At 45.5% G+C, this 21,661-nt stretch overlaps 1 protein-coding gene across 5 annotated transcripts in view; it reads left to right on the top strand.

The window, feature by feature from the left end:
• Positions 1 to 21,661, top strand: part of APBA2 (amyloid beta precursor protein binding family A member 2) — a 103,783-nt gene that overhangs the window by 51,361 nt on the left and 30,761 nt on the right. For all 5 annotated transcript variants that reach the window (XM_083475706.1, XM_083475705.1, XM_083475709.1 and 2 more), the window contains 4 exons: positions 3,662 to 4,668; positions 12,612 to 12,692; positions 14,210 to 14,246; positions 18,959 to 19,104. In XM_083475706.1, the coding sequence (XP_083331832.1) occupies positions 3,700 to 4,668; positions 12,612 to 12,692; positions 14,210 to 14,246; positions 18,959 to 19,104 (1,233 nt within the window). In that variant the 5' untranslated portion in view covers positions 3,662 to 3,699. The remainder of the gene's footprint in view (positions 1 to 3,661; positions 4,669 to 12,611; positions 12,693 to 14,209; positions 14,247 to 18,958; positions 19,105 to 21,661) is intronic.

Raw genomic sequence — 21,661 nt, forward strand, 5'->3', positions numbered from 1 at the left:
CGCTAACCCAGAAATAGTACCTCGGGTTAAAAACTTTGCTTCAGGATAAGAACAGAAATCGTGCTCTGGCAGCGCGGCGGCAGCAGGAGGCCCCATTAGCTAAAGTGGTGCTTCAGGTTAAGAACAGTTTCAGGTTAAGAACAGACCTCCAGACGAATTAAGTACTTAACCCGAGGTACCACTGTATGAAATAAGGGAGGATTGACTACAAGCCTGAAGGAGAGTCAAGGGGCAGGTCACTTTGAAAGACATGTTATATGGAACAGTAACTAGCAGTCTAATTAGTATTCTCTGTTGAGAGGTGCAGACAATTATTCCCTTTTTAATCACATTTATAGTGACAAATCAATATTGCCTGAAATGGCACTTTTAACTGCTTGATTTAATATGAACACTCACTAACAATCTCATCATTATTACGATGGGCAAATGGTTGTTTTCAGAGCAGTGACATTTTTTGCAACTTCCATTTAATGTGCTGCTTTCCCCAAGCTTCCAATGATCCTGATTCCTCCCTCTGGCCCTGGTTGGCTCTCAGCCTCTTTATGGCCTTCACAGTTTCCTTTGTAATGAACCAGCAATTTGTCCAACAATCCCTTCCATGTGTGGTGCACCTCTGCCCCCGCAGTCTAGATTCTGTTCTCAAGAGACTTGATGCAGCATGACCTGATCTCAATAATAGCCTCAATCATTTTTCTGGAGTCCTTTTGTCTGTGGGGGGCACAGAGGTGGGGGGGGGGAGTATGTTCTCTATGTTCTCTACCACAGATGGAAAGAAAACAGTGACCGTGGTACATTTTTCTGTCTTGGTTGTATATTTTGCAGTGGTTAGCAGTTGATTTGTGATTTCAGTGCTTGTGTGGTTGGATAGCTTTTAAAAATAAGATTAGATCAAGTCATGGAGGATAAGGCTATTGATGGCCATAGTCTACCCATTGTGCTGGAGGCTCTGACTGCCTGTTGCTTGGAATCACAAGTGGGGAGAGCTTTTCCCACAGGCGTGGGCTCTCCCTTGTGAGAACAGGGTGCTGGTCCACGTGGTGGATGACTCTTGTTCCGAAAAGCGTGGTCAGAATTAAACGGTTCAGGAACTCAGACCAGACCAAATTTCATAAAACCATACATAGACTTTACTAAAACAAAACTGTATAAGAAATAATTACACAGATTAAAATAGCTCAGAAGCAACAAACATTAACTTATCCAGCCAATTAACATAAACATTTACACTTAAGTCTCAGTAGGCTGAGCAACAGAACAAGATGCTATCAAAAGCCCAAATAGACACTAGACACTAAGCTTGGCTGGCTGCCGAGAGCTCCCGCCAATCCAGCTTTTATGGGGACTTAGTGTTGGCTATTTGCAGGATGGTAGCGCTGCAGAGAGCTTGCTGGGGAGACCATGCATTAAAAAGGGACTCAAAAATAACTTAAAGAAGGTTTTAATAAGAAAAACAAAAACTCCTTAAACACTAAATACATCAACAACCATGACCCAACCACCAACCCATCCACCAGGGTAATGGGAGAGCTAGGTGCTGCTCCTTATATACTACACCCAGATGCTGACACAGCTTAATCAAATACAACTCAGCAGCACCTGCTATGTTTCACAGCTGTAAAGCTGGGTCTCGTTATCTTGCTCTGGCCCTTGCTCTGGCCCCTTAAAGACATACACATCGGGTGGAACAATGATGAACCTTTACATTTAAAGTAACCATTCAACACTTAGACCACCGGCGTTCACCTCTTCCACTCAATTACCTTTTGACACCGGCCTTGAAGTCTTAACGGTGTGGGAATGTTAAGGATAGTAGCAAAGGATATATTGAAGAAGTATTATCCTTCCTTCACTCACGCTAGTAAGTGACGTAGCAGAGCAGATTCCCCTCAATATAGCTGGAAGCTAGTTTGGGGATTTGTTTGAATCTCTTAGTTAAGTTTATTCCTGGTGTCCCCTTTTGATCCCTCTTAAAAGAATAGAGAGACAAGAGTCTTTCTGAGTAAAGTAACAAAAAGTTTACTCACATTTCAGTTCACGATATGATCCCTGAAAGGCAGGCTTTACTTGGTAGTTACATAAATAAATTGTGAGTTTGTCTCATATGGAGACTGAACTCATGTGCTGCTGGCTGAGAGCCAGCAGACAGCAAAATTACATTAAGACAACAAAAGGGCTGCAGGAGAGCAGCATGGTAGCAAGAGAGAGAAGCAAGACAACAGAAAGACAAAACCAGACTGAGAAAATGGCTGCGAGACTCAGCTCTTTTGTGGAGTCAGCCAGAGCCATGCCCTTCTCCCAGGTCACATGCAGGGGGAGGATGCTCCAGACCAGAGGAACAGGAAGTTACACTGACCGGATGTCCCCCTGCCTGTGCCCACGCTAGGGAAATAAGGAATGTTGCATTTGACTGCACCAATGGATTACATCCCACAAACAGGAGACAGCTGTACGTTGGCTCCTTATTTCTGAGGTTCTAACCCAGTCCCATAAGCCAGTCTTAAAGGAATGATATCACCACACACTGAAACATGAGTGTGTGTCTGTGTATAGTGGCATGGAAGGATGTTTGAAATTGAGGACAGCATATTTCATCAATTCCATTGTCTTGAGGAAACAAATAATTTATAGTAGGGCAATATTAGGAAGTGTGAACAGGTAAAAATAGATTAAACGTGTCAGTGACTGCCTAGATTGGGAAGTTGTTCTTAGCCACAAGCAACTGATGGGCTTTAGAATTAATGAATTTGCATCTCTTTGGACAGGTGGCATAGAGATTGTTTCATTAAGCACAGTACAGGATTCATCCACATGAAGTAAAATCTCATGCATGTTTAGGCAGGTGTGTTGTGAAATGATTAATTACACTTTCTGAATCTAGTTACAGGTAGGTAGCCATGTTGGTCTGCCATAGTCAAAACAAACAAACAAACAAAAATCCTTCCAGTAGCACCTTAGAGACCAACTCTGTTATTGGTATGAGCTTTACACGAAAGCTCATACCAATAACAAACTGAGTTGGTCTCTAAGGTGCTACTGGAAGGAATTTTTTTTATTTTGTTTTGACTTTCTGAATCTGTTACACATCCCTTCTCCAACCTACTTCCCTCTGTCAGTCCCAGCCAACACGACCAATGGTCAGAAACAATGGGAGCTGAACAGTTGAATTGCCTGGGGGGGGCACTCAGTTGGAGGAGACTGCAGTACATCCTAAAATGCACCCCACACCCTTTGACAACTGCAGATTTGCAGGGGAAGATTCATGGGGGGGGGGCAAGCTGCTTTTCACAGAAGCTTGATTTTCATTTTTGCTTCTTGTGCTGAGGTGTCCCAGGGACCCAGAGGCCCCTAGAATAGAAAGGTCCCTGGATTATACCATCTAAATCTACCTTTTCCCCTTTTCGTTACAATGTGGATTATTTAATGGCATTTCAACATGGCTTGACATCCAGCAAAGTTGTTGCACTAAGATTTCAAGCATTTGATGGGATAATTTATGAGTCTTGTGCTCCACTCCACCCTACCTGGCATTTAAAAAAATATATATGTCTGTTTCTGTACACCCCAGTAGTATTATTTCTTTGATTTCTTGCTGCTAACCTTTTGATTAAACAATGACTGTTGTTGGTGTCTGATTTCTTCTTTGGACTCTTGCCTGCAGGTGTTCCTCAGACATGATTGTCATGTGAGTTGTCAGCCATGGCGAGCAGGAAATGTCAAACCACCACAGCCAGCATGCTGGATCACCGGGCGAGAGCTTCCCCTCCTTTGCCTCAGGGTAGGGAGGCTGAAAATGAGGGTGATAACTTGCCTGTGGAGGACTATGTGGAGAAGGAGACGGAGGTTGTGGCTGCCAGGGAAGGCACCCCTACGCTGGCCGAGCACCAGTGTCTCGACCACAGCGGAGATGGCGACTCCAGTTCTGATTATGTCAACAACACTTCCGAAGAGGAAGATTACGATGAGGGGCTCCCGGAGGAAGAAGAAGGGATTACTTACTACATCCGATACTGCCCAGAGGATGACGGTTACCTGGAAGGGATGGACTGCAGCGGGGAAGAGTATGTCCCCCATGAAGAACATCCAGTGGAGACGGATGAGTGCCAGGAAGCTGTGGAGGAAGCAGAGTGGTCCGACATGAAAATGCAGCACCGGGATGAATGCGAAGCCACAGAAGTCCCAGGTCACCACGAGGGCTGCGTCCAGGTTTTGGAAGGGGAGGTGGCCTGCCTGGAGATCCAAGACCAAGAAGAGAACCTCCAGTATTGCCATCCAAGCGAAGAGCGCTACCAGGGTTACTACTCGCCTGAAGCAAATGGGAATCCCCACGGGATGTCTCCTTACCACTCTGGGAAAGAAGAGGCTGAGCTGGAAGAACAGGAGGAAGACATCGACCAGATCGTTGCAGAGATTAAGATGAGCATGAGCATGAGCAGCATCAACAGCGCCTCGGAGATGAGCCCGGAGCATGGAGGGACTGAAAACGTGCCAAATGACTATGCAGAGACTTGTCCAAAGGGAGACTCTGGCCATAGCTCCAACAGGCATATGGGAAGGCCAAAATCATTGAACATCCCCACTGCATCAAAGCAAGTGGGAGATGTACCCAGAGGCTTCAAAACCAAGTCAAGAACCCCCGAGGAAAGACAGACGTGGCCACAAGAACAGGTGAGTTGTTGACTCTCTTCTTTTGCTAAGGGGGACATTTTGTTGTTGGCATCTGTCTGTCTCCAAGGCAATGGAAGAGTGTGGTTTTGGGGGTGAAGTCAAACGGTTGGATTGTTGCATACATATACATACAAATACATATAGGATATGTGCTTTGCTCTCTTCATTCTCCAGCATAGGTGGGAAAGGCAGCGTTGGAAAGCTGAGAGAGATGGTAAGGTGATAGGTCTGGGAAATTGCACAGACTGACCCAGAAGAAAAGCTTTTCAAATGACCCTTCTCCTCCTAGGAACCTCATGGGGTTGGCCTCAGGGGAGCCATTAGCATCTCCCCCACCAATCTCCAGCCTCCCCCCAGCCCTATCTGCATGTCCAGCAGCCAAGGTTAATTAGGCCTGAAATCAAAGGGCTATAGGCACTCTGCCTGATACAGACATTTATTTACATTATTTGTTCCAAAGGCATCTCATTTGACCTGGTCACAAAGGGGGTTTAGACAGCAATCCACCCATCCATCAAAATTGCAGGCCTACATTTTACATTTTTTGTGATCTGTCATTTTAATGTTTGTTTTCTATTGCGTGTAATTGATGTACACAACCCTGATATTTTATGAGGGCAGGGTATAAATACCTTTATAAATCAATGAATGAATGAATGCCATGTTTAAAATATCCTCTTGACAGTGCTGCAGTTGTCAGGATTTTGGCTTTATTGATTGATTGCATGTTTAACCTACCATTTTCTCCACGGAGCTCAAGGTGGCCTATGTGGTTCTCCCCCTCCTTGTTTAATCCCCACAACCACCCTGTGAAGTAGGCCAGGCTGAGAGGCTGCAACTGGCCAAAGGCCACCCAATGGGCTTCATGGCCAAGTGGGGATTTGAACCCCTGTCTCCAAGGTCCTAGTCTGACATGGCATTGACATTTGGCAAGCCAAGAGATGGCATTTACTGAATAGGCACCCTGATTATAGAATTCCCTCCCCTCTCAAAAATTTGCTGGCAACTGAAGGCTTCTTTATTCACCCAGGAATATAGTTGGAGTTTGGCCACCACACAGTTAGACGGGTGTGCTCTCTGCTTTTTTTCAGTACCGGCACCTCTTTTTGTTGTTGTTAAAAATTGTGGCACGTACTGTAACAACTTCATGGTTGGTCCCGGCACCTTTTTTTCTAGAAAATAAACACTGGGTGTGCTGATTCTGTTCATGTTGTGCTCTTCTGTTGCGTTGTATTGACATTGCACCCTGTTTGGAAACTCGTAGTAGTGAAAAGCAGCTAACAAAATTTACAAATAAAACAAAATAAAATAAAACGGTCTTTCGGGAGCCTAAACTCTCCTCTTGGTTGCAGCCTTATTCTTTGTGTCTGCCTCGGGAGTCAGGCTCTGTATCTGCCAGTGTCCTTTTTGGGATCAGGCTCTGCGGTGACCCTGCCTGGCACAAGTTCCTCTCTCAGCCTTTGATTCCCAGAGGGCGATGGGTCATCAAGGGGTGGGGATAGTAGTGCTTTCTCGATTTCCTGTTTTGAACACTCAACAAATGGTAGCAGCAGGGTCCACGTGGAGCATGATATTTGCTTTCTGCTGCATTTGCCACTATAATATTTTTAAATGGTTTCTCTCCACAAAGCACCAGTCATTCAAAAGCCATAATTTCCAGGCCACACTTTGAGAAATGTCTCTTGGTACATAAGGGTTAGAGATGATAGCTCAGAGTAGACCCTTTAAAATCAGTGGACTCAAGCTGTCAAACTCCACACCCAAGTTGGAGACAGCAATGCTTCTGAATGCCGGTTTCTGGAAACAGCGGGAGGGGAGCGGGCGCTTCTCTTTGCAGGTTTCCCTCAGGCACCTGCTTTATCTGTAAGCTGCTTTGAGTCCTTTTCAGGGGAAAAGGTGGAGCATAAATAAATATATAATATAATGATAATAATAATATGTCACGGACTGGCTGGATGCAGAGGAGTGGTGGGAGGCCACCAGCTGGGGAGCCCCCAAGGGAACTCCCCAAGGAAGGAGGCTCAGAGCCAGGGGAGTGGTGGTGGGATGACCATGAGTGGTCAGAAGGAGAAGAAGGAGCAGGCGGAGGAGGAGGTGTCAGAAGCAGAAGAGGCAACAGGGTTTAGTGAGCAGGAAGAGGCTGTGGCAGAGAGCAGTTCAGACTCTGAGGCTTAACGGAGGCTGGAGGGGAGGGTGGCAAGAGGCAAAGTTGAGACAGGCTGCTGAAGAATCCAGAGAGTCTTCCCTTCCTGCTGTGACCAGCTCCCCTCCCTACTGGTCTCCTAGAACACAAAGAGAAATGAAAGGATTGGTTGTGACTGGGATATGGAAATCAAGCCTTATGGGGAAAGGTTGAGGGAGTTGGGTATGGTTCTAAAAAGCTTTAATCTTCCAACATTCAGCTTCATTGAATTCTCATGACTTCTAGTGTTAGAGTTCTACCGTTCCTATTGTTAGACAATTGGGAGACAGAAACCCTTTGCTGATCACCTAGAGCTCTACCAGCCCTGATTTACAGTTCTTGTGTTAAAAACAGTTATTAGATTTTTTTTAAAGAGTGTTGCTCAGTTTATTGAGAATGCTTTTAAAAAGTTCTAGACCTGAGAAAGTGCTAAAAGGAGAAAGTGCTAAAAGAGCCAGTGTGGTGTAGTGGTTAAGAGCGGTAGTCTCGTAATCTGGGGAACCAGGTTCGCATCTCCGCTCCTCCACCTGCAGCTGCTGGGTGACCTTGGACTAGTCACACTTCTTTGAAGTCTCTCAGCCCCACTCGCCTCACAGAGTGTTTGTTGTGGGGGAGGAAGGGAAAGGAGAATGTTAGCCGCTTTGAGACTCCTTAAAGGGAGTGAAAGGCGGTATATCAAATCCAAACTCCAAAAGGGGCTTTCCCTAATCTGGTGCCTTCCAGATGTTTTGGACTACATCTTCTGTCAGCTCCAGCCAGCATGGCCAGGACTGATGGGAGTGTTGTCAAAATCACCTGGAGTGCACCAGGTTGGAGAAAGCTGATCTAGAAGGTCACTCATGTTCTAGTATGAGTGATAAATTATTATTTTAATTTAATCACAGAATCCTAGACTCATAGAGTTGGAAGGGACCCTGAGGGCCATCTAGTCCAACTCCTCTCCAATACAGGAATTTCAACTAAACCATCCAACCTGTTATGTCTTCTGAGCATGGCAGTCTATCTATTAGCGAGACCTAGGAGATGCACCCTGAGCAGGGGAACACTGCTTCTTCTTAAGCTTTATAAACTAGACTAGCTCATTAGCTGAAACAGCTTGATGTGCAGCTGCCATCTGATGCATTGCTGGGCAGCTATGTGGGCTGCAGAATCTGTTCCTGTTTCCTACTTTGACAGCAAGCATTTTAGTTATATCGATGTGTTAATTTTTCTATAAATGCATTAACCTTTAAGTAGGAGGAAGAAAACAATCTAGGACAGTCTTCACCACCCTAGTGCCCTCCAGGCATTTTGGCGGCTCCTCCCAGGAGAGCACAAGGCTGATCTAAGACAGCACAGCACAGCTGTATGGTCCCCATTTACCAAACTCAGTTCTCATATCCTTCTACTTCCTTAATTTACCTATTGAAAAGGCTTTGACAATGTCTTAAAATAAATGCCTTAAAAAATTATACTGTGAATTGGTGTCTGTTGTCAAGTGCCAGAACTCAGTGGTAGAACATCTGCTTAAGGACACAAGAAGAGTCTGCTGGATCGGGCCAATGGCCCAACTTGTCCAGCATTGTGTTCTCACAGTGGCCAACCAGAAGGATGCCCAAGGGAGGCATGCAAGCAGCATCTGAGCGCAAGAGCATTCATTCATTCTCCTGCCCTGTGCTTTCCAGCAGCTGCCATTCAGAGGCCTTCACCCTCTGACATTGTCATAGTGGCCAACAGTAGTCTTCACCAGGAATTAGTCTAATCCTCTATGGAAGTAGCCCAGGTTTGTGGCCATCCCTGCCTCCTTTGGGAGCAGATTCCCTCTCTTGACCAGGCACTGTCTGAAGAAGTACTTACTTTTTGTCTGTCCCGAATCCTCCAGCTTCATTGGATGTCCATGTGTTAAGAGAGGGAGAAAAACTTTTCACTATCCATATCATACACACTTTTTATAAACTTCTGTCATGTTGCCTCTTACTCTCCTTTTTTCTAAACTGAATGCTCCAAATTGCTGCAGCCTTTGCTCACAGGGGAGTTTCTTCATCCCTTGCTTTGGTCATTTTGGTGGCCCTTTTCTGGATCTTTTCCAACTCTACAATATCCTTTCTGAGGTGTGGTGACCAGATCTGCACACATTATCCCAGATACAGATGCATCATCTACTTGTATAATGGCATGATGATATTGGTGGTTTTCTTTTCCATTCCTTTCCTCATGATCCCTACCTCTTAAGAACATTATGGATGGATGGAAGGAAGGAAGGAAGGAAGGAAGGAAGGAAGGGGATGAACATGCTGCACAGCCCCACATCACCCTCCTTTTGTGAAGAATGGGGGCAGGCCCAACACCAGCACCCTCTGTGTCTCTCCCCACCACCCTCCAACTTGCAGAGGTCAAATGCCTCAAGTGGGAACCCCCTCTACTTGTGAAGGGCCCTCACACATTTAGAAACCCACACAATTGGGGTTCTAAAGGAGGTGGAGAGCCTCCAGCTGGAGTGGAGCAGCTCCCTCCCCAGCTTCAGATCTTTGCACTCCATGAGTTGGGGAGCAGAAATTAGTGCACTGCGTAGGCTTTGAATACAAGCAGAACACTTGGATGGGACTCCTGATTCACAGTACCTGGTGCCCTTGCATGTGGGGGGGGGGAGCCTCCCTTTTTCATCCCAGAATCCCACGCTGGGTCCTCACAAGCAGAAGAGGAGGGTATTGTCTCATCACTTTCTCACCTTTGCTTGCAATTAATTCTCCACCCCCTTTTAGCAACGAGACAATCTATCGCTATCTTTGAGACAAGTTCTCATCTGGAACATTAATTTTTGATTGGAACGAACGAGGGAACACACACACAAAATGCCCCGGGAAGTGAGACATATATCCTGGTTTGCAAATAGAGCTGTTTATGGCTAGCTTGCATATGGGACTTTTACAATGTGACAGCATCAGCTGGTAACAGTGTTCCAACATCAGTGGTGACATTTCCACATGCAAAAGCAGGGGAGATAATTAGATCTATTCTTAAAAGTAGGTTGGGGTAAGGGTGTGTTGGCTCTGAAATTCTCTGTGTTAAGCAGCCCTGGTTTGTAACAATTGCATTGCATCTTAGGCTCTGCATATGTTGAACAGCGATCATCTTGTATTGGAGGAAGAGTGTTGTTCAGTGACAGAGAAATGGTATTGCATGCAGTTGGTTCCAGGTTCCATCCTTAGCATCTCCTATGCGATTGGAAAACCTTAGAGCAGCCTTTCCCAACCAGCTGTCCTCCAGATGTTTTGGATTGCAGCTCCTGTCAGCTTCAGCCAGAACACTCAATGGTCAGGGATAATAGGAGTTGCCATTCAAAACATCTGGAGGGCACCAGATGGAAGAAGTATTCCCTAGAAAGTCACTGCCTGTCAGTTCAGACAATACTGTGTGTCCATGATGAGTCCCTGGTATGGGATCTGGAACTCGAGTTGGTGTGTAAGGCACATAAATCAAGCAGAATATAAAATTTGTAGATGTAAACCTTCAGTTTTAGACCTGTTGTATGGCACATGTCGTCCTCCGAAGTATGTCAATCATAGCAGCACAATATCTGGAGATTGTATATAGAATCATAGAGTTGGAAGAGACCACAAGGGCCATCGAGTCCAACCCCCTGCCAAGCAGGAAACAATATTATATCGGGTTTTTATTTTGGAGCAGTAAAGAGATATAGAATTGCCCTGTGTGTCCTGGAAATTTGTGTGTTATTGGCACAATAAACCTGTCACGTATGATTGTATAGTACTGGCAATGGAAAGAAATGTGTTCAATTGTTTCTATATGCTCAGAGCCACAAGGGCAGAGCCACAGCCCTCTCCGACCTGGTGCCTGAACTACAACTCCCATTAGCCCCAACCAGCATGGCCAGTGCTCAGGGATGATGGGAACCACAATTCATTAGCGTCTGAAGGCTACAGGCTGCTCACCACCATGATAAACCCCTAAGTGCTGAATCATTACTGTAGGGAGAAACAAGCTCCTTTACTGGCCATGTCTGAGACATGCTGTCTAAATTGGGTGCTGTTCTAACCCATTTTGTATGTGGGCATGTCTGGGCTACGGATGCATTTCTTGTGCTGCCAAATGAATTGTGATCAGACCTGACAAGGCCTTTAAAGGGTAGAAGAAGCTGCGGTTCTGCCGTTTCGCATCACAGGCCCAATATATGTCCTGTCACTCTTGTTTGAAAATTGTTTCCCACCCCCACAGCCACCCTGCTTTTCTGCAAAAGCTTTTCTGATTTAATCCTGGCAGCTCCCAAAATAATTTACATGTTATTTGGCAGTGCTGCAATCTTCTATGTGCTGGTTCCCTTGTGTTAGTGTGTGTCCATATGTCAATGCATATCTTACTTTTAGTGTAATGGTGCAGTTGTGATTGGGTTTCTCACAACTGTCTTTTATAGGCCTTAACGGAATTCTGAAAACGGCCATCTGCTGTGGTGGCTGAGTCCTATCCAACTCAGGATAGCTCTGTTCTGCTTCCTCCGCCGGAGGCAGCCGTGCTTCTGAATACCAGTTGCTGGAAACCCCAAGAGGGGAGGGGTCTCTTCTGCTCATGTGCTGCTTGCTGGCTTCCCACAGATTAACTGGGTGGCCATGGTGAGAACAGGAGGGTGGGCTAGACGCGCCATTGACCTGACCCAGCAGGCTTTTCATATGTTTTTAGAGTGCTCCTCATGGAAAGAGTTGTACAATCTCTTTCCCTGCCACCCCCGCCACCCCTTGGATGCAGAAGCCATGGATTGCCTCCCTTTTCACATAGGTGTCTGCATTTCCCATGGCCTTGGTATTCCACCACCCAGACAATAAACATGTGTGCCATTCTGGAACCTGGAATTGTTATAGGTGCCACAGAATACCCATTTTCCGCATTTGTATGAAAGCAATATTTTGGTGTGGCAGCATCTATACTTTGGAACTCCCTGCCTATTGACACCAGGCCGACACCTTCTCTGTACTCTTTCAGTGCCTGCTAAAAACATTTTAGTTTAGACAAGCCTACCCAGACATGTAGACAGTGGCAGAGCTGGGCATGTTTAGCCTGGAGAAGAGGAGGTTAAGGGGTGATATGATAGCCATGTTCAAATATATAAAAGGATGTCACATAGAGGAGGGAGAAAGGTTGTTTTCTGCTGCTCCAGAGAAGCGGACACGGAGCAATGGATCCAAACTACAAGAAAGAAGATTCCACCTAAACATTAGGAAGAACTTCCTGACAGTAAGAGCAGTTCGACAGTGGAATTTGCTGCCAAGGAGTGTGGTGGAGTCTCCGACTTTGGAGGTCTTTAAGCAGAGGCTTGACAACCATATGTCAGGAGTGCTCTGATGGTGTTTCCTGCTTGGCAGGGGGTTGGACTCGATGGCCCTTGTGGTCTCTTCCAACTCTATGATTCTATGATTCTATGATTCATGCTCCAGCAGAGAGCAGGCGGGGGCCTGGCTGGCATGTGTGTGGCATGCCACCCGCAGGGGTGTGGTGCGTGTCCTGGAGCATGGTGCACTGCCCACAGGGGCGTGGCACGGCGCCCAACGTGCGGTGGGGGCAGCCATGATGGCACCCCACCAGGATCATGGTGCCGGGGCCGGTGCACTCCCCCCGTCCCCCCTTCCTCTGCCAGTGCGTGTAGATCAGCCCTTATTTCCACAGTAGCAGCAATGCAGATTATGGGTAGGAGGCAGTGACAGAACGATGCTGCGTTGATCTCCTTCTCCCTGAGCTGTTGATCAGTTCGGTCTTTCTGCTTCTTTTACAGGTATGCAATGGGTTAGATCAGCCTCGGAAACAGCAGCGTTCCGACCTCAATGGACCGATCAACAATAATAATATGCCAGAGGTAAGTACTAGTGGCCAAGGTGCTCTGTTTCCCCTGTCCTGTCTCCATCTTGTATTTCACATCATGCTTCTCTCTTCCAAAGCCGGGAAGCTTTGCGTTGCAGAAAGACGTTTGGGGGGGGGGGTGTATGATGAATCACTGAAGAAAGATTTTAGAGCTAAACTGTTCTATTTATTTATGTCCAGAATTTATTATGTTCTATCTTTGCACTATTTTTATTTCAGATAGAACATTAAAACAAACTGATACAAAACAATCAAAACATTCCAAAGGTCACATGGAGGGGGGGGGGAGTTCCTTCCCAGTTAACCCAGAAATTCAATGGCTAAAAGATACGCTTCGTGGCAGCCCTGAAATCATGGGCCAAGAGAATGTGATTGTTTTAACTGTATCTGGAGTGTTTTTCATGGCATTGTTATCAATGTGCTGACCGACCTGAGCTCCTTTGGGAGGAAGGGTTAAGTGGAAATAACAACAACAACAACAGCAGCAGCAGCAGCAACAACAACAACATGCTTACAGCGGGGGTGGCCCACCTGGCCATGATCAGTGGTGAAGGGTGATAAGAGACATCTGTGGGGCTGGAGGCCGGCCCTTTGTGGTTTGTTTAGGCTGACATTTAAGGTGAGACATTTAGGGTTAAACTCAGAGACTGTTTTCTCAGAGGTGTGTGGAGGTGTCAGTTGTACACACAAACACACAAGTCTGTCCGTAATACTAATTTGTGACAATATAAGCACTGCCTGCCCCCAGATGAGATTTGAGACTGTGCCAGGTTTTGGGGTTTTTTTTTTAAAAAAAAAACAGGAATGACACTTGGGCGTTCTTACGCTGATGAGACTTTTCAGAAGTGTGTTGTTCTGAGCTGCAAGCATGCCGGGGAAGTGATGACAGTTTTAAAGAAAATACATCCATAAAAACAGTGCTAACCAGCAGATTGTACAAGATTAATTTGCATATGGAGTTGAGCCATGTTCAATAACGCAGAGATTACTTTTTAAGAGGGGTGCTGCTGCTTTTAATCAAGAACACATAATTGTTATGTTGCCAAGCCCTTAGCAACTTCTTAATTGTTCACCTTGACCACGCCTAAGAAGCTTCTTCTACTCCTTGCTGCTTCCATGCAGAGGAAACAAACCATCATCTCTGGCTTGGCATTTCATCTAAACTTTGGACTGCGGTGGTTTCACTCCCAACAAACCACAGTCAGTAAGGGGAAAAAATGAATCTTGTTTGTTTGGAGAGAGACTAACCATGACCCCCTGGTACGAATGTAATGCTAAGCCAGAGATCATGGTATTCTCCCTGCCCAGGGGATGGGAAAAGCAGAGCTATCACTTATTGTGATGTGTGAATCAGGCCAATGTCATGTAGTCGCCTAAAATTACGGTAATCATGATGAAAAATGAATGAAAAATGCTTCTGTTCTTCCTCTGCGTCCTGTGCATGCATTTTTCATAATAAACATCTTACTATTTCTATAGAGTTATAAGCTCTTTATTTTTATATCCACACAGACAAAGAAGGTGTCCTCCTTCCCAAGCTTTGTTGATGGTAAGTGCATCTTCACGGGATTCCTAATGGTTATAACATTAAGGCTGCAGGGGTGGTGATGGGGAATCCCGACTTATCGAGAGATGATTTATCACGTGCCATGAGATTTATGAGACTTGGGGGCAGCTGTGTCTCCTTCCTGAGACAACCCTGCACTCTACAGCGAGAGAAGGGGAGGGATTGAGAAACCTTTGCAGCTTGAGGGCCACATTTCCAAAAGTGCAGCCTGCCAGGGGCCACATGCCAGTGGTCAGAGGGGCCGGAGTCAAAAGTGGGCAGAGCAACAGATGTGCCTTTTGTGTGGCTGGAACGTGGCCTCTTATCGTTAAAAGCTGGGAGATTTCTGTGCTTACACAGAAGGGAAGTGAGTCGCTTTATTGTTTAATCCAGGGTTGGAGAGCCTGTTGATTCCAGCTCACATCAGCCCAGCCCCCTTGGCCAGTGAACAGCCATGGTGGGAGTTAGTAGTCCCACAAACTGGAGGTCCAGCCCAGCTTTCTCCAACCTGCCAATCCTGTTATCAAGCCCCAAATATATGCTTGCTTTTTCCACCCCAGTTTAGAGGCTTGAAATGAACTAGATGGTCAACAGCTGGTTTCCCTATATGGCTTAGACCAGTAGTTCCCAACCTTTTTTTGGCCATGCCCCACCTAAGCATCTCTAAAATCCTGATGCCAATCCCACCCCCTTGACATCGAATTCTTATTATTCAAAGTGAACTCCTATTCACATGGAGGAAGCCTAAATTTCACTACTAATAACTCATTCACAATTTGTCCCCCTTAAAAATCAAATTGCCCCCCTGTGGGGCATGTGTCCTACGTTGGGAACCATGGGCTTAGACTGAATACTGTTAAGAAACTGTGCTTATGTCCTTTAGAGATGGCATTTCTTTTTTTGCTTCCAGCCATTTGGAGAGTGCACCAGATTATGAGAGTCCCGTTAATAGAAATCAGTGCAATTTCTATTTTACAGGCTAAATAAATTGGCATTTGGAAGTCTCCCACAGCAAGGCATATTATGCAGACTTATTTGTATGGTTCCAGCACCCCTCCGACTTTGGGACTTTTAATTAGTATACTAATAATTGGTGCTGATGGCCGACCTAATGAAATTAAACTTCTTTGTATGATTGATCTTCACTGAGAATCTTCTTGACGGCAGAGGGTGCAAGGTCCACTTAGCTGTGCCTCATTTGTCCTTTTCTGAGGCTGACATTATGGATGCTTCTTGTCTTCCATTAAATTTGACTGAGAGAGAAACCAGCTCTTGTCGACAGGTTGTGCGTGCAAAAGCAGGCAGAGCTGGCACAGAGTAGAGAGCGCCCTACAGTGCCCTCCTACACGTGTCTACTCAGGAGTCAGCCCTATTAAGTCCAGTGTGACTCACTGCCAGTTAGGTGTGTGTTGAATTTCAGCCATGTGTGTGTGTTTGTGTGTTTGTGTGTTTGTGTGTGTGTGTGTATCACCCCCCCCCAACTAACAGGTTATTTATGACAAAAGTGATATAAGCTTTTTATCAGAGACTGAATTGTCCCTGGAATATTTTCTCCTAATGTGGCTAAGTCCATAAAAGCAAGGCTATGTATGGTGCTTCAATGCGTAAGAGAGCAATCCGAAGCATGTCTACTCAGATGTAAGCACAGCTGAATTCATTTGGACTTACTAGCAGTAAGTGTGCAAAGCATAGCAGCTATATTTGAATAAAAAACATAGATACATTCCTCTGATCCTGTTGGGTTCTTTTATACTTTGTATGCATATAACCTGTATGTATTAACTAGGATTGTAGGCCTTGGCTTAATTCAAGCAAATGAGCCCTCTTGAAAGATCAACCCTAAATCCTCCCAACCCCCCATTTTTGCTCCAGGGAGAGAGTAGCTGCTTTGCATGCAGAAGGTCCTGAGTGACGTCACCTGCAACAACTATTAGAGGGACAAATCTTTGTCTGAGTCCCCAGAGAGCTGCTACCAGCCAACATGATGCCTTCCAGATATTATGCAACTGCAGCTCCCATCATCCTGAGGCTGAATGGGAATTGGACTTCAACAGCATCAGAGGGGCACCACGTTGCCTACCCATGGAGTAGACAGTGCAGGGCTAGATGGAGAGATAATCTGACATGGTTCAAGGCATCGTCCTTCATTGCTTTATTGCCATAGAACTTCGTAAAAGGGTTGTTGTAGCCCAGAGCATCTGGCAGGCACCAGGCTGGTGAGGGTTGTGTCAGCTATGCCTCCACTGTCCCAGCAGCCTCCTGTCCAGATAACCTCCCCTCCCCTGCCCACATTCATTACATGGGGAGACAATGCTCTGCTTCTAGTCTTGGGTCAATTATTGCACTCATTTTGGCTTTAAAAGAGGAGAAACTTAGTCTTATTGGTCATTCTCTCTGCCCTTTGAGGCTCCAGCTGGAAGTATGTCTCTTAATTCGCCACATCCCCCTTGACTGCTGATTTATCAGTCTTTTCAGTCCTTCAGTTTTCAGTCTCTTCCTCCATTTCTCTGAACAGCTTCCAGCTGAGCAAAACTTGGCTAAGGTCTGGAAACAGCAGAGATTGCAGGAGACACAGATGCCTGCAAATCTCAGCACACAAAATAAAAGGTGGCTTGAGATCTCCCAGTCTCACCGCTGCACACCCTCCCTTTGAAGAGGATCTGAGTGACGTTTTGTTAATAAGTTAGTCTGGTCAGGAGCCAGAAATGTCATTGTAGCATAAACAAGCAAATATATCATTAAAATGATATGGCAAAAATAAAAAGCTAAATACACCGAGTGGACTTCAGTGAAGCACCATGATGAATTTTCCATCTGTGCAAGCATTTCAGCTTGTCAGATAGAATGGCCCCCTGTCCTCCCCACACCTGCTCTTCTGTGGGGAGGGTTCTCCTGACCCTCCCCCAAGCCAAGGTGAGGGAAATGGGGGCACAGGGGGAGGAGAGGAAGAAGCCCCATTGTGCACAGGGAAGTTCACCTGCAGAGATTCTCCTGATGGGACTTGTGAGGTGAACGACTAATGCAGTGGATTTACTCTGAGTAAACATAGCTGGATACAACTCTGTTCTTAAAGAATGTAATAATATAAATTTGCATTTTAATAAAACTTTAGAAAATAAATAAGTGCAAGGTGTCAATCATTCCATTTGTAGCCATTTGGCCAAACATATGCAAGGTGAAGACCTATTTGCAGAGAGCTGGGGAAAGTGCAGAAAAGAACAACTGAAGGCAGCAAGGAATTATAGCCCCTTCTCTGTGAGCAAAGACCAAGGGCCTGCACAGAGTCCCAGCTAATCTCTGCTCTGGAAAGCTAGGACCCTGTGATAATTATTTTACTGCATTTTAAAGTTGTTGTTGTTTTTATTTTAATGAAATCAACAGCAGCGTCATTTTATTATAGTGCTGCTTATGGAACCTTGGGCACTTTGATAGTCTGGCATATCTGGTAATGCAGAGTGCAACATTTTAAACAAATGGTGAAATCTTAGAGCTGGTTGGTACAAGGAAGCGCCTCCAAAGCTACCTCTTCTAACTGCTCCCAGATCCAGGGGTTCATCTCCACCAATATATTTCCCCTTCTCGTTTCTGAGATTACAGATATTGTGTGCTGGTCCTGCCCTCAGAGCAAAGCAGGTTGGCTGGCTCAGCACCAAGGAGAGCTCCTTGTGGGCAACATGGGGTGCATTTCAGTGTGAGGGTTCTTGTGTTATAAGGCCTTGTTCTCTGCTGCAAAGACTTGTCCTCCTGGGCTCAGGTCCTGCTTACAAGTTTCCTTCAGGCATCTAGTCAGCCACTGTGAGAAGAGGATGCTGGACTAGAAGGGCCATTGGCCCAGTCTGATGTCCCAGAGGGCATGCATTTCACTGCCATCACTTATGAATCACCCCTAGCTGGCCAAGCTTTCTCTACAACCCTTTATTGGCTTTGTATCTGCTTAACTGTCAGGACTGCCCCCAAAGGACCATGGGAAATGGAATTTGGTGACATTCGCAAAGCTGAGGACTTTTTGCTAGTTTTTCAAGGGGCAGTTTCCTCCCAGATGGCATGTGGGATGAGGTTTGGCACTGGTGGAACAGTGACTTCAGTCATATTATCACCACCACCCTGCACCCTCTCAAGAACTATGCTTTTGGTGTGTGTGTTGGGGGAAGTGTGGTGGCCCCTGTTCCCTCCCCTCCTCCAAATGCCCCAGAATACTGCAAAAGGGCCATTCTGAGGGGGGGGGGGGATAGAAGAACATAAGAGCCTGCTTGAAAACATCTCCTGCTTTTAAGTATCCCACATTTCTTCCTCCCCCCGCCCCCCTCCAGTTCAGGCACTTAGCTCTTAGCTCAGCCTCAGATTGGGGAGGATGGTGAGAGTTTTCTCTTCCTGACTCACAGCCCTTTCTTTGGGGAGGTGAAATTGCCATTAAAATGGTTTGAAGTTGGTGTTGTTATATCTTGCCCCTAAGTTCTTCTGCTTTACTTTTAATTTTAACACTGCTTTTTGCTTCCTTGTTCCCTGACCCACAAGTGCATGGACCGAATGCTCTTCTTTAAATATTTGTTGCTGCTGTTGCGCTGTGCTCTTTGCAATTAGCTAGGCATCGACAGCAAAAGGATAGTCTATTGAGGGCAGTGTGTGGAAGTACGGAGTGCACTTCCTTGCTCCGTTTTGCCTCTCTGCTTCTCTGTCTTAGGAGAGAAATAATTGCCTGCCTTCTGGCTTTTTAGTTCCAGGACCTTGTGAACCCGAAGACCTCATTGATGGCATCATCTTTGCAGCCAATTACTTGGGCTCCACACAGCTGCTCTCGGAGCGCAACCCCTCCAAAAACATCCGAATGATGCAAGCCCAGGAGGCGGTGAGCCGCGTCAAGGTAGATGTTTTCGATCCATGGAAGAGGATTTGGGATCCCTTGATGATTGAACTCAGAAGAGTCGGAAACATCTGCTCCTCGGCATCCACAGCAGAGAATTCCCGCATGGCTGTGGCAAAACCCTCTCGGCTCCCACCATTGCGTTAATTTCTCTCTCCCTGCTACCCAAACTGTGTGTGTGTGCAGCCACAGAGCAGCAGAATATAAATAATGCACAGGTTCTTTCAAAGTTCCCCCAAATCAGAGTAACAGCCAGTTGTGGCTTTCCAGGCTTGTGTTGCAAAAAGCTCAGATAAATGTTTTCATATCCTTGTATGTTGTGGATATCTTAGTGTTGCTTCATCATTACTTTTGGTGGGTGGAGTGGAAGGGAGTATCTATATTTTTATTTTATTTTTTATTTATATTTTATTCCAGTGGGTTACAGTAAAGTAAATAAGAGAAGAAGAAAGAACGGAAAAAAGAAACAGGAAAAATAAAAAGGATGCAGAAACATTTTAAAAGGCAGGGGGAAACAACAGGAACAAAATAATAATAACATATAATAACAATAACAATAATTTACATAACAATGTAGTATATAGGTTAATGAATAAACTTATTGTTTTCCCCAGCTATATGTTGGTCCATGGGTCACTATGGTTTTGATAAATACATTCTAAATATCATTAAATATGTCCATGCATATGTCCAAGCAATCCATTCATGGGTTGCAAGAGTTGTCATGTCACCAATCCATTGATTGAAAGGGGCCATATTTCCCCCCTACAATATATTACTATCATTCTTTTTGCAGGTATAAGGACAGAGAGTGTCTATATAATGAAAAGTTGAAAATAAATGCAGAGGAGAATTACAGATAACCACATGTAAAATCACATCTTATGATATCTTGGCCAATCCATTATTAATTTATTTCATAAGATTTGTACATCGTTTGATTGGTATAAGAAAACCCGTCAAAGTGGGTTACCGGAGTTTTAAACAGTAACATTATCAATAAGAAGAATTAACCATTTAAAGCTTTTAAAGAATTTAAATCAACAATAAACTAAAAACAGATTAAAATTTGCATCAGCTTTCTGAATACTTGGGTAGACTAAACAGAAATGGTTTTAGCAGGTTTCAAAAAGAACAGAGTGAGGGCGCCTGCCTGATATCAACAGCCAGGGAGTTCCAAAGTGCAGGTGTTGCCACATTAAAAGATCAAGCTCTTACAAATGAGGAACTGACACCATGTGACACCTGTAACATTAGAAATTATGTTAACATAAGCAAATACAAAAGGCCCGCAATGGAAATTGAGTGGAAAGAGGTGCGTAGAAATAAAATTAATAAGGTGCCAAGCTGAGGGGGCACAACATCAATAAGAAGAATAAGAATAAGAATAATGTTCAACCTAAGCTTACTGCATATTGGCAATAATAGAGTTGGTTAGCTAAATTACCCATTAGGTAACAACACTAATGGGTGGTGGTGGAAAGCCAGGGAGGGGAGGCACATCTGTGAAACTGCCTTACCTGCTGCTCCTAGAAGTTAGTCTGAAACACTCTTGAATCTAAGCACTGCCTCCCTCCCCTGGTAGACACGAGGTCTAGGATCCTTGCTCTTTAAGAGGCATGTATGGAACAAAAAAAGGGATGCGAGTGGCGCTGTGGGTAAAACCTCAGCGCCTAGGACTTGCCGATCGTATGGTTGGCGGTTCGAATCCCCGCGGCGGGGTGAGCTCTCCTCGTTTGGTCCCAGCTCCTGCCCACCTAGCAGTTCGAAAGCACCCTTAAGTTCAAGTAGATAAATAGGGACCGCTTTATAGCGGGAAGGTAAACGGCGTTTCCGTGTGCTGCGCTGGTGCTGGCTCACCAGAGCAGCTTCATCATGCTAGCTGCGTGACCCAGAAGTGTCTTTGGACAGCGCTGGCCCCCGGCCTCTTGAGCGAGATGAGCGCGCAACCCCAGAGTCGGACACAACTGGCCCGTACGGGCAGGGGTACCTTTACCTTTACTATGGAACAAAAACTTTGATTTTATTGCATTTATAGCCCATCTTTTCATCCAAGGAACTCCAAGTGGCATACATGGTTCTCCCCCTCCTCATTTAATCCCCACAACAACCCTGTGAGGCAGGAAATGCAGAAGGGAAAGCAGCCCTCTTGCCAAAGGGGTTCCCCAGCCCTGGTGCAGCGCCACTCCTTCATCTTCCCAGTTCCTGCTGCTTATGCGGGTTCTCTCATTCATTCATTCATTCATTCATCCATCCCCCTTTTCTCCCAAGGAGCACAAGGAATTGTCTGTTGTTGCTTGGCTAGTAAGAAAGCTTCTAAATAGCCCACAATAGCTGTATGCGCAAATATCTTAACTTCTATTGGGCTGGTAAAGCATATGCCAATATATCATTGGAGGTTCACTGGAGGTTTTTAAACAGAGGTTGGATGGCTCTCTGTCGGGGAATCTTTGGTGCTGATATCTGCATTGAAGAGCATTGGACCAGCTCTACAGTTCTATGAAATACAACTCATGAAGATACTTGCAGACATTTGACATTTTTGTGGTCAAGGCAC

Source organism: Podarcis liolepis, assembly GCF_965112155.1.
Source record: "Podarcis liolepis genome assembly, chromosome: 14".
Classification (NCBI taxonomy): domain Eukaryota; kingdom Metazoa; phylum Chordata; class Lepidosauria; order Squamata; family Lacertidae; genus Podarcis; species Podarcis liolepis.